Here is a 17,733-nt window from a genome sequence, read left to right as displayed (position 1 = left end):
CCCCTCTAGTGACCTCTGACCTCCCTGACAGGACCCCAACCTCCCAGGGACCCATTTGCTCCTCCAGGGTGGAGGGGGGCCATGGAGCTGGGCAGCCACTTCCAGACCTTTGAGGACTTCAAGGAGTGCTTCAGCGCTTACAAGAGGGAGAACAAGTGCACCTTCGGGCTGAGGGACTGCATCTCCGTCCGATTCCACAACCTCAACCATGGCACTTCCATCCGTGAGGATATCACGTAAGAGTGCCTGCCCTGCCTTCCCTGGGCCTGGGTTCAGAGGGTGGGTACACCAGGGAAAGGGAGCAGCCAGTTCCCTTCCATAGCACCTTCCACCAAGTGCTTAGATTTGATGGGGTTGAGGGCGAGAAGCAGGAATCTTGGACTTCCTATAGGCTACCCACATTTTACAGAAGAGGGTTTACTCTGATGTGCTGACCATGTCACTCACCTACTCCATAACCTTCTGTGATTCCCCATGGCCTAGAAATGAAATCTGTAACCTTACTCCAGTGTACTGTTTTCCATCTTGGTTCAACTTCATTCCCTTCCAGGTATCTTAGACTAGAAATAGGCAGTTATGGTAGATAGATTGCTGGATTTGTAATTAGAAAGACCTAAACTCATATCCTTCTCTCAGATATTAATTATTAGGTGGCTTGGAAATGGCAGTTAAACTCTCAAAGCCTCAATTTTCCCATATATGAAATGATAAGACTGGCCCCTAAAGAGTTCTTGAAATTAAATGAGATATAATATATTTAAAAGGCTTTGAAAACTGTGTGTGTGTGTGTGTGTGTGTGTGATTTTTTATAGTCAAATTAGGCTACTAGTTGTTCCCTGATCACATAGGTGGCACAATGGATAGAGTTTGGCCTGGAGTCAGGAAGACCTGAGTTCAAGTATGGCCTCAGACACTTATTAGCTGTGTGACTTTAGAAAGTTATTTAACAGCTGCTTCAGTTTCCTCAACTGTAAAATGGGGGTAATAATAGCACCTACTTCACAGGGTTGTTGTGAGGATCCAGTAAAAGTATTTATAAAGTGCCCAATGCCTGACACATAGTAGGCACTATATAAGTACTATCATGTACTCAGGCTGGCCATTTTCCTGTGCAAGTATCTTCGACTGTTGAAATAAGATTTATTCAAGACCTGCTTCAAGTTTCACACACATTATAAAAGCCTTCCCTCATTCACACACAAAACACCCACCTGGGATTTCTCTTCTCAGATTTTTGACTTGATTACCCCTCTGTCCTTCTAACATTCTAATGTGTGTAATTGGAATTAAATTACATGTATATACACACATATATATTTGTATATTTTTCCCCCTGCCTATTAGATGCCAAATTAGATGAGTATAGGGACTATTCCACCTTTGTACCTACTTTCTTCTTCCTTTCCAACCCTCTCCAAGAACTGAGCATAGAATGTGGCTATAAATTTCGTTAAAAATTGTTAAATTGACTTGAAATTGAACAGGTCACTAACCTAATGCAGTTCTTTTTTAATAAAACCAACCAAGTGTTTTATCTCCATTTTAAAAATAAGGAAACCAAGGCCCAAAGACTGAAAATAACTTGACTCAAACAAAAGTCAGTAACCTAACTAGGGACATGAACTGAGACCTTCTGACTTTCTATCCCAAATCTCTTACCTTGATAAAATGCTGTACCTCATTTACATAGAAATTTTGGGATCCTCAAATCACTTAACCTATCTGGGTTGCTAGACCAGACAATCTCTAAGATTCCTTCTACATCTGAAACCTATGATCCATTGAATTCCTCACCAAGTATCTACAAGGTAAGCACAATGTGAAAGAGTAATCTATACAGTCCCTTCCCTCCAAACTCTTACAGTTTGTCTTAAGGGCCAAATCAATTGCACAGACACAATCGGGTTTGTTTCCTCATCTGTAAAATAGAGAAATAACACTTGGAATTACCTATGTCACCAGACTCTTGTGAGGAAATTACCTTACCAAACAGCATAGAAATATGACTCATTATAGCTCCTTACTTCTATAAAGCACTTTACTGTTTATAAATTATTTCCATATAAGTAATTTACTCAATCCCTACAACAACTTTATAATGTGTAGGGTAGAGATTATTATTATTATTAAGGATGAGAAAAACCCAGTGAGTTGATCAAAATGAGTGATGAAACCAGAAAGAAAATCCAGCATGTTCTAGTCCAGCACCTCTCCTCAATTTTATAGATGAAGAAACTGAGACTCAGGAAAATAGATTGACTTGGTCAAAGTTATAAAGCTAGTAAGTAACTGAAGAGGCAAGATTGACCCCAGGTTTCCTGACATCTGGTCCGGTGTTCTGTCCCCTTTATTTTTTAAATCTCTTACTTTATGTCTTAGTATCCTTTCTAAAACAGAAGGGCATGCAAGGACTAGGCAATTGGGGTGAACTGACTTGCCCAGGGTCACACAGCTAAGAAGTATTCGAGGCCATATTTGAATCCAGGCCCTCCTGACTCCAGGCATGGCACTCTAGCCACTAAGCTACCTAGCTGCCCCTTCCACTATATCTTAAACATGGCCCCATAACTTTGGGGAAACAGTCCAGTTGAGACAATAATATTAATATAGGGATATTGAAAAGAATGTAAATTAGTGTCTAAAGGGTTTAAGGAGTGATATAAATAAAAGTGGGAGACTAGTTGTGAGGCCTCTATAGAAAATTAACTATGAGGTAAAAGGGTTCTATATTGGGACTAGTATTAAAATATAGTATTTAGGATCATAGGAACTGTCTCTACCTACACCCAATTTTCCCAAGCTATTAAAGTTGGGATTCAAGACCAGAGGCTGACTATTGTTTTTTCCCATTATGCCACACTAGTGCAATGGGAATGGAAGAGGGAAAAATCTGGGGGAGAAAAGTTATAGGAAGAATCTTTGAATGTGATGACAGGTTGGTTGTAGGAAGTAAAAGGAGGAAAATGAATATCAGAATATTAGAACCCGGACAGAACTATCATTCATAGAATACTAGAGCTAGAGGACTTTATCAATCATCTATCCCATCTCCATCATTTTAAGTAGAAGAGAATTGAGACCCAAAGAGGTAAAGCGACAATACTTTTTTCACATTAAAAAATTAAAAAAGAGAGGGCAGCTGGACGGCTCAGTGGATTGAGAGATGGGAGGTCCTAGGTTCAAATCTGGCCTCAGACACTTCCTAGCTGTGTGACCCTGGGCAAGTCACTTAACCCCCATTGCCTAGCCCTTACCACTCTTCTGTCTTGGAACCAATATACTATATTGATTCTAAGACGGAAGGTAAGAGTTTTTAAAAGCGAGAGAGAGATACTAGTCAGTAGCTGTCTTGTTTCACAAGGTCATGTGTTAGTAGCAAACAATTCCAAGGTTTTTAATTTAAGTCTGGGAGAATGATGGTACCCTTGACAAAAAGGGATCTTGAAAAGAGTCTTCTTGCTGCAGGTTCAATCAGTAATTCTTTTTTTTTTTTTTAATTGTTTTTTTTTTGTTGTTGTTAAACCCTTAACTTCTGTGTATTGGCTCCTTGGTGGAAGAGTGGTAAGGGTGGGCAATGGGGGTCAAGTGACTTGCCCACGGCCACACAGCTGGGAAGTGTCTGAGGCGGGATTTGAACCTAGGACCTCCTGTCTCTAGGCCTGACTCTCAATCTACTGAGCTACCCAGCTGCCCCCTCAATCAGTAATTCTTAGCATTGCTTCCTGGCTTTGCCAAAACCTTGTAGGCTTTTTGTACCCTCATCAGCCATGTAGCTGCTCATACACTGTGTACCTATAGGAGATGCAGGCATCTTTCAGCTCTTGCTCCTCCGCCTTAGAATTGCCAGATTAAGCACATCCTGTTTTTCTTTGTTTTGTTTTACAAAGTGAGAAGCAGAACTAGCCAGGCTCAAACTCTGCCTTGCAGACTATCTGCAAATAGGAGGCCTTCGTTGTAAGCAACTGAGAGTTTGTGTAGTAATAATATTCCCAAGGATTGGGTGTGTGGCCAGTTCCACCCGCCAATTAGTCTTTGATTCATAGAGTTGCGGGGGACCTCAGTTCATCTTGTTTAACCTGTACCTAGACAGGAATCTTCTCTACCACATCCTTAACAAGTGGTCATCTGACCTCTACCTGCAGGTTTCTTGTAAGAAAGAAATTGACTGCTTTTAAACCCTTACTTCTATCTTAGAATCATACTGTTTATTAGTTTCAAGACAGAAGAGCAGTAAGGACTAGGCAATGTGGGTTAAATGACTTGCCCAGGGTCACACAGCTAGTAACTGTCTGAGGTCAGATTTGAGGCCAGGACCTCCCATCTCTAGGCCTGGCTCTCAATCCGATGACCCACCCAGCTGCTCTTTCCATTCTATTATTTGACAGCTCAAGTGGTTAGGAAGGTTTTCCTTACAATAAACTCAGAAGGATCAGTGATCTCATTGATATGGGTACTACCTCCTATGAGGTCAATTGCATTTTCTCCATGCCTGCTTACTCTGTATGACTCTTGTTTTTGTTTTCTCAGGGGTTCACCACAGGACTCCATTAAATATGGTGGGGACCTTTCTCTTGATATCACAAGGATATCAGCGGGGCATTGGCTATTCTTTGCTCTTGCCATGTGACTAGTCCATCTTATTTTTGAATCTTGTTACTTTTATGACATTTTTGACTCTTTATTTTTCTTTCTTATCTCATGTCCATGATGTATTATAGCTTACTCATCTTTACCTTTTTGTTGCCTTTTGAGTGATTCTCATATCCATCCCTCAGAAATAGAGTTCCAATTACTGGAAACCAGACAGCAATATTTATTGGAAGAATAATGCTATTAAAAAGATGGGCTGGGGCAACTAAGTAATACAATGGATAAAGTACCATGCCATGGGTCAGGAGGACTTGTGTTCAAATCTGACCTCAGATTCTTCCTAGATATGTAACCCTAAACAAGTCACTTACATCTGCTGCTCTTCTGTTTTATACTTGATACTAAGACAGGGGGAAGAGAAAAAAAAAAAAAAGATGCTTCAGAGGTCATTCAGAGAACCTTCCAATTCCCCAAAATTGATCCAGCCTATTCTTCTGTTTTCAATTCTGGGCCCAACTCAAAGCCCATTTGTAATATCTACCAAGATATCATAGGAATGCTCATAGATTTAGTGCTTTCAAGGATATTAGAGGTCTTTCTTCAAGCTTGACTCCTTCACTTTACAGGTGAAATAACCTGAAGGGACCAAGATGTTAAATGATTTACTCAGGGCCACATATTTGGTACATGTTTGAGGCAGGATTTGAATGCAGCTCTTCCCAACTCCAAGTTGGATGCTCTATCCATTTTGTTGTTCTGCTTCTCTGTGTGTATGTGCACTTGTATGTGCATGTATATATTAATACAATGATAGATGAGCTTTGTCCATCCAGTTGTATTATTGAATTCTACCTCTCTACAACCAGTCCTCTCTGTATGTAATTCTGCTACTTGGAACAGAATAGAAAAATTCACATTCTGATCCTGTGCTTTTTCCCTGATTAGCCTCCATTCCTGGAATGTTCTTAAATGTCTCTTCCTCCTGACTTCCCTGGCTTTTTTCAAAACTCAGCTCAAATCCCACTTTCTGCAAGAGGTTTTTCCTAGTCCCTCTTAATGCTAGTGTTTTCTCTCTGAGGATACATCAAATTTACCATATATCTTCTGCATACATAATTATCTGCATATTGTCTCCCCTATTACACTGTGAGCTCCTTGACAGCAGGAAACTGGTTGGGGTGGGGGCTTTCCAAACAAAAGTACAAAAGAAATACACTTTAATTTCTAAAGCCTGAGTTCAAATATATAACTCCACAGTGTTTAGTAAGTGGCAAATAGTAGTCACCCAATGCCTACAAAAACTGCTTCTTTGAAAAGAAACAAGATATTAATTTAGTACACATTTTTTTTTAAACCTTAACTTCTGTGTATTGGCTTATAGGTGGAAGAGTGGTAAGGGTGGGCAATGGGGGGTCAAGTGACTTGCCCAGGGTCACACAGCTGGGAAGTGTCTGAGGCCGGATTAGTAAACATTTTTAATGTGATGTATCTTGTGATATACCTCTTTGTTAAGTGCTATAGAAAATATAAGGATGATTAAGATGTGGTCTATGCCCTAATGATGTTTAGTTTAACAGGAAGAATAGCACACAGGACAATAAATTAAATATGAGTAAGGGATTATAGTATAGCAATCTATAATAAGCATTAGACAGAAAAAGTGCTATGTAAATTTAAAAGGAAAAAAGATTTGTGACTGGAGTGATTAAAAAAAAAGCTTTCTAGAAGAGGTAGGCATTGGAACTGGGACTTGAAAGATGGATAATATTTCAACAGAGTTGGGAAGAAAATACTTTCATCACAGAAAATAGTATGGACAAAGGCACAGAAGTGGGAAGGTGCTAGATATTGCGAAAGATGACAAGTATAGTCAATTCTCAACATTTACATGTTGAACTTTTGCAGCTTTGAACATTTTTTATCAGTATCTTCATTTTAACTTTCTCATTGCAGCCGAGCACATCTAGGTTATGTGCAGTAGAAGAAAAATTGAGAAGTGAGTTGTGTTCAAATTTGTGGAGTAGCTGATATCTCACTAGATACTTCACTGGTCTTGTTCATCCTACCATTGTGGAATCAAAAGCTCCTGATGCATTTGCTGCATATTTTTGCATTCATTGTTTGCCTTTAAAACTCAGGGTTTTTAGTTGCAGTTATACCCCCAAAGTCAGTGATGAAGCTTAGTGAGAAAAATAAAAGTATTAGATAAACTCCTATTGGCTCCTAGTTTGGTAATAACAAATAGATGATTTGTTATTTCCTCAAAAAAGGAGGAAAGTATTTATGGTACTATAGATTTCATATGTTATGAAAAGTGAATAATGTCTGAAATTAATGGGTTTTGTTTATTTTTTTATTGAATGTTAGAACAAAAAGTCATAGAATTCTGGAGGATTATTAGTGAAGAAAAGGTTTTATATATTACCAATTTTATTTTGGGTACTACATTTTCTGGGTCATTTCATGGTCACAGTGTTAGAAAAGGTGCATATTTTCAGAATTAATGTTTTGTTATAAAGAACTATGTAGAAAAGTGCATTTTCAGCAATCTCTAACAAAAGTTTGAAATAAAAGAGAAAGATTATAGTTTTTGGTGGTCGAGGGAACCCAATCCCCCTATTTCAAAGCATCAGCATTCATGTTTTTTACTTTTGCACTGTTTTCTGGGAATGTTACCCCTTGGAAAATTGAAGATTAACTGTATTTAAGGTTAGGTAGAGTTTAGTGATGGGAGATAGTAAGAGATGATTGAAAATATGGAGGATATCAGGGAGTAGAAGGCAGCCTTGAATACCAAGCTAAAGAGTTTTGACTTAGCCTTCATGATGAAGAAAAACAAATGAAAAGCTAAAAGAATGACACAGTAATGAAAGATATCACAAGGTAGTGAATGATTGAATTATAACAAATGCTCTTAATCCACAAAAAGAGAGATACTGTGTGTGGCAAGGATATTTGTTCACTGGGAGCATGACATTTGAAATAACCATTGGAAGATAGGTAAGACACCCAAAGGGCCATTAAATTCTGCATATACTCTGATCCAGCAATGCCACTACTAGGTCTATATTCCAAAGAGATCATAGGAAAAGGAAAAAGACATGAAGTAGCTCTTTTTGTAGTGGCAAAGAATTAGAAACCAAGGGAATGTCTATCAATTAGGGAATGGCTTAAACAAGTTGTGGTATCTAGTTGTAATGCCATATTATATATTATATTTATTGTGCTATAAGAAATGATGAACAGGATGATTTCAGAAAAACCCAGAAAGACTTATATGAACTGTTATAAAGTGAAGTGAGCAGAACCAGGAGAATATTGTACACAGTAACAGAAATATTGCATGATGATCAGTTGTGAAGGACTAGATTACTATCAGCAATGCAAGAATCCAAAATAATACTGAGGGACACATGATGAAAAATGCTAGGGGCTCAGTGGATTAAGAGCCAGGCCTAGAGATAGGAGGTCCTGGGTTCAAATGTGGCCTCAGGTACTTCCTAGGTATGTGACCCTTTGCAAGTCACTTAGCCTCAGTTATCTAACACTTACTGCTCTTCTGTCTTAAAAATCAATACATGCGGGGGCAGCTGGGTAGCTCAGTGGATTGAGAGCCAGGCCTAGAGACGGGAGGTCCTAGGTTCAAATCTGGCCTCAGACCCTTCTCAGCTGTGTGACCCTGGGCAAGTCACTTGACCCCCATTGCCTACCCTTACCACTCTTCTGCCTTGGAGCCAATACACAGTATTGACTCCAAGACGGAAGGTAAGGGTTTAAAAAAAAAAAAAAATCAATACATGATAAGAGAAGGTAAGGGTTAAAAAAAATGCTCTCCACTGTCATAGAAGGAATTGTCAGAGTCTGAAAGCAGATCAAAGCATCCTTTTTTTCATTTTATTTCCTTCATGAGTTTTTTCTTTTATGGCATGAGGAATATGGAAATATGTATTATATAATGGCACTGCTATAACCTATCTATATCAGATTATTTACCTTCTCAGGAGGGGGAAGGAGAGGGAGAAAGAAAGAGAAACTGGAATGCAAATTGTCAGAAAATAATTGTTTTGTTTTCAGTTCAAAGATATTTTATTTTTCCAGTTACATGTAATAAAAATTTTCAACATGTTTTCAGAAATTATAAGATCCAAACTATCTCCTTCCATTCCATCCCTTCCCTGAGATGGTAAGCAATTTGATCTGGGTTATACACGTGTTATTATGTAAAACATACTTCTAATATATTGGTCATTGTTGTCAAAGAATACTCATATAAAACCAAACCCCCAAAATAAAACTATAAATAAACTAGTGTAGAAAATAGTCTGCTTTGATTTGCATTCTGACTCCAACAGTTCTTTCTCTGAAGATGGACAGCATTCTTTGTCATAAGTCCTTCAGAACTGTCCTGGATCACTGTATTTCTGAGAGTAGCTAAGTCTTTCACAGTTGATCATTATACAATATTGCTATTATAGTGTGCAATATTCTCTTGGTACTGCTTATTTTGCTTTGTATCAATTCACATAGATCTTTCCAGCTTTTTAGAAAATGGTTGTTAAAAATTGTTTCTATGTACATGCAATTAAAAAAAATTTTTTGAAAAGAAAAATAGGTGAGAAACAGATAGGTGGGGAGGGGGGTTCTATAAATAAAGCCTGGGAATCCAGTGTAGCTTTTCCTTTTTATAAAATCCTCTGAAGAGAAGGTGGTGGCTCCAGAGGGAAGAAAGCAAGAGAAAAAGGCAAACAATGAGTAGCATTGGTCATAAGTGCCCTACCTTGACTCCACACTCCCCTCTTTTTCACCTGGAGACCAAATTTCCAGTCACCACAGATTAGCAAAGAGAATAAAAAAGGATCCTTTGGAAAGTAGGATGCTTAGAATTACTATATTCTAAAAGGTATTAAAAGAACTAGAGGTAGGCACCTCCTGGCCTGGGGGTACTCTTTGTGAAAGGTTTATGGGGGGGACATGGAAAAAAGGCATATGTAAATGAGAAGACAAAGAGCTAGGTTGGGATGTATACTATCAAAAGGAATAATGAAAATCCACTGAAATTTTTAGTTAATGAAGGGTTATGGAATAAATGGTGAATTGACTTATCCATAGTCACAGAGCTAATAGGCATCAAAGCTGTGTTTCCAAAAGTGGTTCAGCATCTTCTAAAGAGAAGAGAGGGAAATTAAAATTAAAAATTCAGTGTATTCAGCCTTATTTTAGAAGGCAGAACTAGAATCAATGGACAGGAACTACAGAGAGGGAGATTTCAACTTAATAGTAAAGAAAACCTTCCTCTCAATTAGAGCTGCCCCAGGTAGAATCCTTTGCCTCAAGGAAGTATCAAGTTCCTTGTTTTTTGTTTTTAATTAATTTATTTGTTAACTACATCAAAATTCCCAGGTAACTTCCTCCCTTTCCCTCCCTGCACCAGTTCTGTGATGAAGAAGGCATCACTTGACCAAAAAAAAAATGTATATATAAACTATGTCTTTAGTGTTTCTATTTATCTGTTCTTTCTCTGGAGATAGACATTCATAAATTATTCTTCAAACGTTAATTCTGTAGCTATATATAGTGTTCTCTTGGTTTTACTCATTTTGCTTTTCATAATTTCATGTAGGTTTTTAAAAAATTAACCTACCAAAAATAATCTCATAATTTCTTTTATTTTTTAGAAAAGTTAACATGCTTACATAATTCATGCTCTTACTTTCCCCTTCATCCCCTGACCTCCCCCCTCCCCCATGGTGATGTGCATTTCCACTGGTTTTAACATGTGTCATTGATCAAGACCTATTTACAAATTGTTGATAGTTGCATTGGTGTGGTAGTTTGGAGTCTACATCCCCAATCACGTCCACCCCGACCCATGCATTCAAGCAGTTGTTTTTCTTCTGTTTCCACTCCTGCAGTTTTTCCTCTGAATGTGGGTAGCGTTCTTTACCTCAGAATTCTCCTGGGTCATTGCATTGCTGCTAGTACAGAAGTCCTTTACATTAGATTTTACCACAGTGTATTGGTCTCTGTGTATAAGGTTCTCCTGGTTCTGTTCCTTTCACTCTGCATCATTTCCTGGAGGTCTTTCCAGTTCACATGGAATTCTTCCAGTTTATTATTCCTTTGAGCACTCATAATTTCTTTTAATACAGTAGTAGTCCATCACAATCATATGAAAAAACTTGTTTAGCCATTCCCTGATTGATGGGCATCCCTTCAATTTCCAGTTCTTTGCCACCACAAAGAAAGCTGCTATAAATAGTTTAGAACATATAGGTTCCACCACCCCCTACCCCCACCCCCCACCTCCTTGGAAAACAGACGCAGTATAACTCTGGACATAATTCTTGATTGCTTTCCAAAATGGGTTGGATCAATTCAGAATTCCACTAACAGAATATTAGTGTCCCCATTTTTTCCTCATTCCCTTTAGCAAAACATTTTGCCCTTTTATCATTATAGTCAATCTGGTAGACGTGAAATGATATTAGTTGTTTTGATTTATATGAGAGCATTTTTCATATTTTATATATAGTTTTCATTTCTTCATCACAGAACTTTTGACCATTTTTCAATTGGGTATGGCTCATATTCTTATAAATTTGAAAAAGTTCTCTACATATTTTAGATATCCAAGAAACTGCCTATAAATTTTTTTCCCCCAATTTTCAGCTTACCTTTTAATCTTGGCTACCTTAGTTTTATTTGTACAAACCTTTTTCAATTTAATGTAATCTAAATTATCCATTTTAAATCTTGCAATGCTCTCTTTCTCTTGTTTATTTGCAAATTCCTTTCCTATCCATAAATCTGATGGGTAATATGTTCCCTGTTTTTCTGATTTGCTTTTGGTATCTCCCTTTATCTCTAGGTTATGTATCCATTTTGATCTGATTTTAGTAAATGGTGTGAGATATTGGTCTGTACCTACTTTCTGCCAAACTGCTTTCCAGAATTCTTATCCCCCAAGCTTGGACTATACTTTTGTCAAATACAAGGTTACTATAATCTTTTACTGCTGTTTGTTTTATTTATTTCCTGTTCTACTGATCTACCTTTCTATTTCTTAGCTAGTACCAGATAGTTTTGGTAATTATTGCTTTATAATACAGTTTAAAATCTGGTACTGCTAAACCACCTCCCTTTACTTTTTTAATTTAATTTTAATTCCTTTTATATTCTTGACCCTTTGTCATTCCAAATGATTTTTATTTTTTCTAGCTCAATAAAATAGATTTTTGGATTTTAATTGGGGGGGCATTGATTAGATTAGTTTAAGTAAGCTTGTCATTTTGATTATATTGGCTCTGCCTACCCAAGAACAATTAATATTTCTTCAATTGTTTAAATCCAACTATTTTTTAGTAGAGTTCCTTTTTGCTGAAGGTCTATAAATTGGATAACCATCTGACAATGATGATATAAAAGAGGAATTCTTGGAGTAGGAGGTGACCTAAATGACCTCTTTGGTCCTTCCTACTCAAAAAAAAAAAATCTAGAATTTCTATGGTAGTGCACTATGTAATGCTAATGGTAGGACCATTGAATTTAGAGAAACTTTACTTCTCTGTTCCTCAGTTTTGGGGGGAGGGATAAATGGGGAAGTTTAGATTAGATTATCTCTAAGATCACTTCTAGCTCTTAGCCTTCTGTAACATAACTTGGAATTAGGATCATTTGGTTTTTGTTATTGTTTGCTTTTAAAACCCTTACCTTCCATCTTGGAATCAATACCAAGTATTGGTTCCAAGGCAGAAGTGTGGTAAGGCTTAAACAGTTGAGTCCCTAGGGGCAAGGAAATCTAGCATTATATTCTATGCTATAATCTAGCATTATAGCATCTTTATTTTTATTGTCTCCTCTCTCTTCCCCAGGTATATGCAGGTGAAATTTGTCTGTACCCGGACCCAGTCATACAGAAAACAGAAGCTTGAACCCAACATGTGTCCAGCATACCTAGTCTTACAGTATGATGAGGAATTGGACAGACTGTTTATCAGTGAATTGAATACCCAGCACATCCATGTTGAAACCAGAACTGCTACCAGCCCTCGAGCTGGCTCCTCTCCTGCCCAGAGAGCCTCCGAACTATGTCAGAACTCCCAGACTGTGGATACTGATGTTTCTGGTAAATGTCAGTCAGAACTCTGGGGGATGGAACCCCAGCATGGGAAGATCACCTCTACAGACAGTGAGATGGCAAAGAAATCCTTAGCTGAACCCTCCTCTTTCCCCCATGAGGGCCCTGATCTTCCTGAATTGAGGCAAGAAGGTATCACTCCTTTGGATCTGGCCCACGTGGCAGAAGTGATGAAGAATTTCCTAAAGGCAGATGTAGGCTCCATGGCCTCTCTCAGTGTAGGCAGTAACCAAGACCTTGACCGATTCAGCTTCCAGAGCAGCAAGATGCGGGACCTTTTTGTTCGCTTCCCAGAGAATCTCCTGCTCCATCGGGTTGAAAATGCACAGGGTCATGTGCTTTATGCCCTCCTGGTGGAAAGCAAGGAGCGGGAGGGAAGGGTGGTACACTTTGCAGTGCTCAGGGAAGAGACAACTTCCTCAGTGGCCAAGATGCTGAGTGTATTCACTGAGTTCAATTCTGATTGGTCCAAGGTCAGGGTCATCTTTGTGGAACCATCTTTCCAGCACCGGGATGTCCTGCAGGAGCTGTTCCCTTTAGCCCGGGTGCTGCTTTCCATCTACCACACCACCCGACTCCTAGAGAAGAAGTTGCAAAGGAGCCGAGCCAGTCAGTCCTTCAAGCTCCTGATGAAGGAGGCTTTGAGGGAAGCCATATTTGTTGCCTCAGGCCCTGGCCTACAGAAACTCTCAAAGATGGCAGAGAACCTCCTGGACAAGGACCTCTATAGCTACCTGCAGATCCATTGGTTCTCTTGTGAGCTGCTTTGGTATATGCATGCCAGGAAGGGTCTTCATGCCTGTAGCACCTACATGGACAGCCTTGACTTGGTTACCAGTAAAGTATCTAATCTTTTCCGGGAACAGCAGTCCCTGGTGGGCTGCATTTTGCGATTTGTGGATTATGTTGACTTTTTCAATACCAAACGACCGAAGAACCAGCCTCAGCCCCACCCTAGTGGGGAGAAAGCTAAGCCAAGGGGTTATGTTCCTTTGAGACCCAAGGGAGCCACAGATGATTATGTATCAAACTCATCTAAGAAGTCCAAGCTCCCTAACCCAAATGTCCCCTCATATCCTCCACAGCAGCCACAGCAGAAGCCACAGATGGAACAGCAACAGGTCTCTTGGGGTGATATGCTGGAGGCTTTGCACAGGGAGGGCTCTGAGTTTGCCTACCAGCTCTGCTGTAATGAGTGGGAGGTTGTACAGAACTCTACTCAGCTGGTGGACGTGGCAGGCTGCACAGCAGAGGTGCAGCTGCTGGAAGATTCCCACCAGGTTAGCAAAGATGGGCGCACTTGTAGCTGCTCCTTCCAGCAGCGGTACCACCTCCCCTGCCGCCACATTCTCTCGATGCTCTACACCAACAAGGAGCCTGTGAGGGAATCCATGGTGTGCAGGCGGTGGCAGAAACGTTACCAGCACCTACTTGGGCCCCAGGGCCAGCTGCAAGACCCTGTCAAGGACTTGAGCATCAACCAGGCTTGGGAAGAGGGCAGAGGGGATGTCATCCAGAGTCTTAGCAGGGAACTGGCCAACCTGCTGATGCAGAGTGAAGGGGCAGAGCTTGAGGAACGCTGTTCCACTTTGGGGAAGATTGTGGACATCTGGGCTGAGCCCTGTGAGCTCACAGAGATGGATCAGCAGCTGGGAGACTATAGCGATGTGGGCCATCTACCTTTCCTCTGGGTAAAGCAAGAGGAAGCTGAGGTACTCCCCCATTCTGGGACCACAATACTCCTAGATTGAGGCACTCAGTAAAGCCAAAGACCTTTCTAAAAAGCAGAATAGGAGTGGGATTAACATGGACCAATGCCCTTCCTTTCTTGGGTTGTTTGGTTTGGTTCATCCCCATCTTAGCCCTGGTCAGGCTAATAACGAATTAAGGGATGAGATGACAGTCTTGTCTTCAGTGAATCAGAACCACTGATGTCTGTACCCTTATTCTAGTGACTAGAAGTTGGGCTGGCTCTCAGGATTAGGAAAGGGCTCAAATACCCCGTTCCTTTTCTTGGCATCCTTCTCATCCCAAAGGTTGAATGTTTTGGAACAAAGTTGTGTTTGTGTTGAAGGATCTCATACATGGGTCAGATTCTACCCACTCCAAGGCTGAAACTCCCCTTCTCCAGAATAGATTGAACCAGGATCTAGAGGAAAGAAGAGAGAAAAGGTAGTTTCTGAATGTTGCTGCTATACACAGAGATTCTGTCACTATATTTGTCTTATTTGCAATATTAATAAAAAATTGTTTTTTAAAATAACCCATGGAAGCATTCATTTGCGTTTATAGATAGAGCTGTCTCCCTTGGAGAGAAATAAAAGGAGCTTTAGTATTAAACTTAAAAGAACTACCTCCTAGTCAACAACTATTGTCCATTGGAACTTACAAGATCTGAAATGTAAATAGCAAGTTATACAATATAGCACTTGACATAATGAAGCAGAAGGAATACTGCTTCTTTCTGTATTAATTAAAATATCAGATCTTGGAGCAGAAAAAATTTTGGAAGTTAAGTCCAACATTTTATTTGAAGAATCATTTGGTGTAGTACAGAAGGCCTGGGTTCTTAACTCTGGCACTTAATAGTTGAATGGCTATGGGAAAATTATTTAATCTTTCAGAGCCTCAAGTTCGTTAGCTATTAAAATGAAATAATAATACTTAAGGAGACAATGGAGTTGAATAATGTTGGACTTGGACCCAAGAAGATCCAGGTTTGAATCCAGGTTCTGACAATAGTTCTTTGAATATGGATAACTCACTTCACTTCTCAACTAAAGGGAAACTCAAACTTCAAGTAAAGATATTGATGGGGCAGGGAGTTAGCACAGTGGATATGGAGTTGAGAGGAACTGAGGTCAAACTTCCTAGCTCTGTGTCCCCGGGCAAGTCATTTAACCCCCATTGCTTAGCCCTTAATGCTTTTTCTTCTTTGGAACCAATATTTAGTATCAATCTTGAGACAGAAGGTAAGGGCTTAAAAAGAAAGATATTGGTATTGGGGAGTAAATTCTCATATCAAGAAATCACAGCTCTTTGGCAAATCTCACAGACTTATTGGGAGGCATTTCTTGAAAACCTTCAAGTGCTATAGAAATGTGAATTATTCACATGACTGAGGTCTAGGGAGGGAAAGTGGTTCATATGTATTAATTCCTATCACAAGGCACACAGAGGTGACGGATTCAGGAATTTTTAAAGGTCTTAATTGCTTAGGAGGCAATGGTGTATAAGACAGGATGTACTTTGTATAATAGTTTCTTTGAAGTGCCTAATCCTCAGCCATCTTTGGAAGAGGTTCTAAAATAGCTTTTGACTGTGAGTTCGACTTAACCCTAATGGTCCTGATTACCACATTATTCTTCAGGATAAATGAGATCTTGGCATTCTGAGAGTCAGCTAGGGCTAGAATCAGCTTCCTGCTTTATTATAAAGGACCCCTAAAGATGAGGGCCTACCATCTCTAACCTAGCTGATTTCAGCCCAAATTCTCAGTTCCCTCTCCAATTAGATCTATACCTCAAAGTTAGCATGTTCTGTCTTTCTCCATATTGCCATCACTATTTATCTTTTCTCTGCCCCTCCATAGCATCTTCTGGCCTCTTATTCCTCTCTCTGGAAATCTTGCAATTATTAACATGCTTCCTTTGATTCAGTACTTTTCACTTGGGGCTTTTAGAATCCTAGATGTCAGCTTTGGCCACCCCCTACAGCAGGTGCTTCTGTCATTCTCTGAAAGCACTGGATCACACCCAAAACCTGTGTAACCTCCATCATTCTCTTCTACTATTCTCTTTCTCACATCCTACATAGGTGTTAACTTAGCTGGGACTTACAGTCTCTCCTTAAAATTGTGTGTATGTCTACGTGTCTGTGTGTATTATATATGTGTGTATATACATATATGTGTGTATTTTACGCTTCCTCGATTGAGAAATGAGGAAAGAAAAAAACAAAAACAAAAACCTAGTTTTTTTATATAATCAAACCAAACAAATTAATGCATTAGCCATGTCCAGAAACATGTGCCTCTACATTCTGAACCCATTATCTGGAGATTAGTAGTAAATGTTATTATTTCTCTGGGATTTTTGTTGGTGATGGTGTGATTCTTTCACATTTGTTTGTCTTTACCATATTGCCATTGAATTAATTGCCCTGGTTCTGTTCATTCTACATCAGTTCATATAGTTTCCCCCAGAAACCATCCCCTTCATCATTTCTTATAGCATAATAGTATTCTGAGATATTTGTTAACCATAACTTGTTCAGCCATCTCCCCAATTTATGGGCACTCCACACACAAATTCCCATTTGCCACTTCAAAAAGAGCTATAAGTATTTTTATATATATTAAGAGCTTGTTTTGCTTAGAAATAATCCTATTCTCCTTTCTTTTTCCTACTTGTTTCCCTGTTGAGTGAAACTGGGTGCACATGTATTATTCTCACTTTTGACCAGTTCAGGTGAGAGATCCTTGGCTCCTCCAACTTACTATCTTTTCAAAACATTCAAGGCATTGATCTTAACTTGGGGATAGGGGCAGTGGGAGAGGAGAGAAAAGTAGTGCGAGTTGTCACATCACTCTCACATAGAACTTGGAGGATATCTCACCCTTGTGGGAAGTCTCCTCTGGAAGTTAAGTCCAACATTTTATTTGAAGAATCATTTGGTGTAGTAGAGAAGGCCTGGGTTCTTAACTCTGGTACTTAATAATGGCTATGGGAAAATTATTTAACCTTTCAGAGCCTCAAGTTCTTTAGCTATTAAAATGAAATAATACTTAAGGAGACAATGGAATTGAATAATGTTGGACTTGGATCCAAGAAGATCCAGGTTTGAATCCAGTAACAGGCAGGAAGATAGGTGAACAGGAGACCAAGGTTGGAAGTTTCTCCAAGACTTGGGCTTCCCACAGGTTGCAATGACAGAAAGTTCTAGTCAAATCCATCACCTGAGAAGTCATCAGAAGCTATGGCTGAGAGTAGATTTGAGGCAGCTAG

At 39.4% G+C, this 17,733-nt stretch overlaps 1 protein-coding gene across 2 annotated transcripts; it reads left to right on the top strand.

The window, feature by feature from the left end:
* The first annotated feature begins 66 nt into the window (after positions 1-66).
* On the top strand, positions 67-14,969 carry ZSWIM3 (zinc finger SWIM-type containing 3). 2 transcript variants are annotated; one of them, XM_044661391.1, is made up of 3 exons: positions 82-236; positions 12,462-12,696; positions 12,763-14,969. In XM_044661391.1, exons 1-3 carry the CDS (start codon positions 82-84, stop codon positions 14,476-14,478), a joined length of 2,106 nt encoding a protein of 701 aa, XP_044517326.1. In that variant the 3' UTR covers positions 14,479-14,969. The 2 variants fall into 2 exon arrangements, with proteins under 2 accessions (XP_044517325.1, XP_044517326.1); XM_044661390.1 differs by having other exon boundaries at positions 67-236; positions 12,462-14,969.
* Positions 14,970-17,733: the final 2,764 nt, after the last annotated feature.

The sequence above is a fragment of the Gracilinanus agilis genome, chromosome 2 (genome assembly GCF_016433145.1).
Source record: "Gracilinanus agilis isolate LMUSP501 chromosome 2, AgileGrace, whole genome shotgun sequence".
Taxonomy (NCBI): Eukaryota; Metazoa; Chordata; class Mammalia; order Didelphimorphia; family Didelphidae; genus Gracilinanus; species Gracilinanus agilis.
This window is presented reverse-complemented; position numbering and strand designations above follow the sequence as displayed.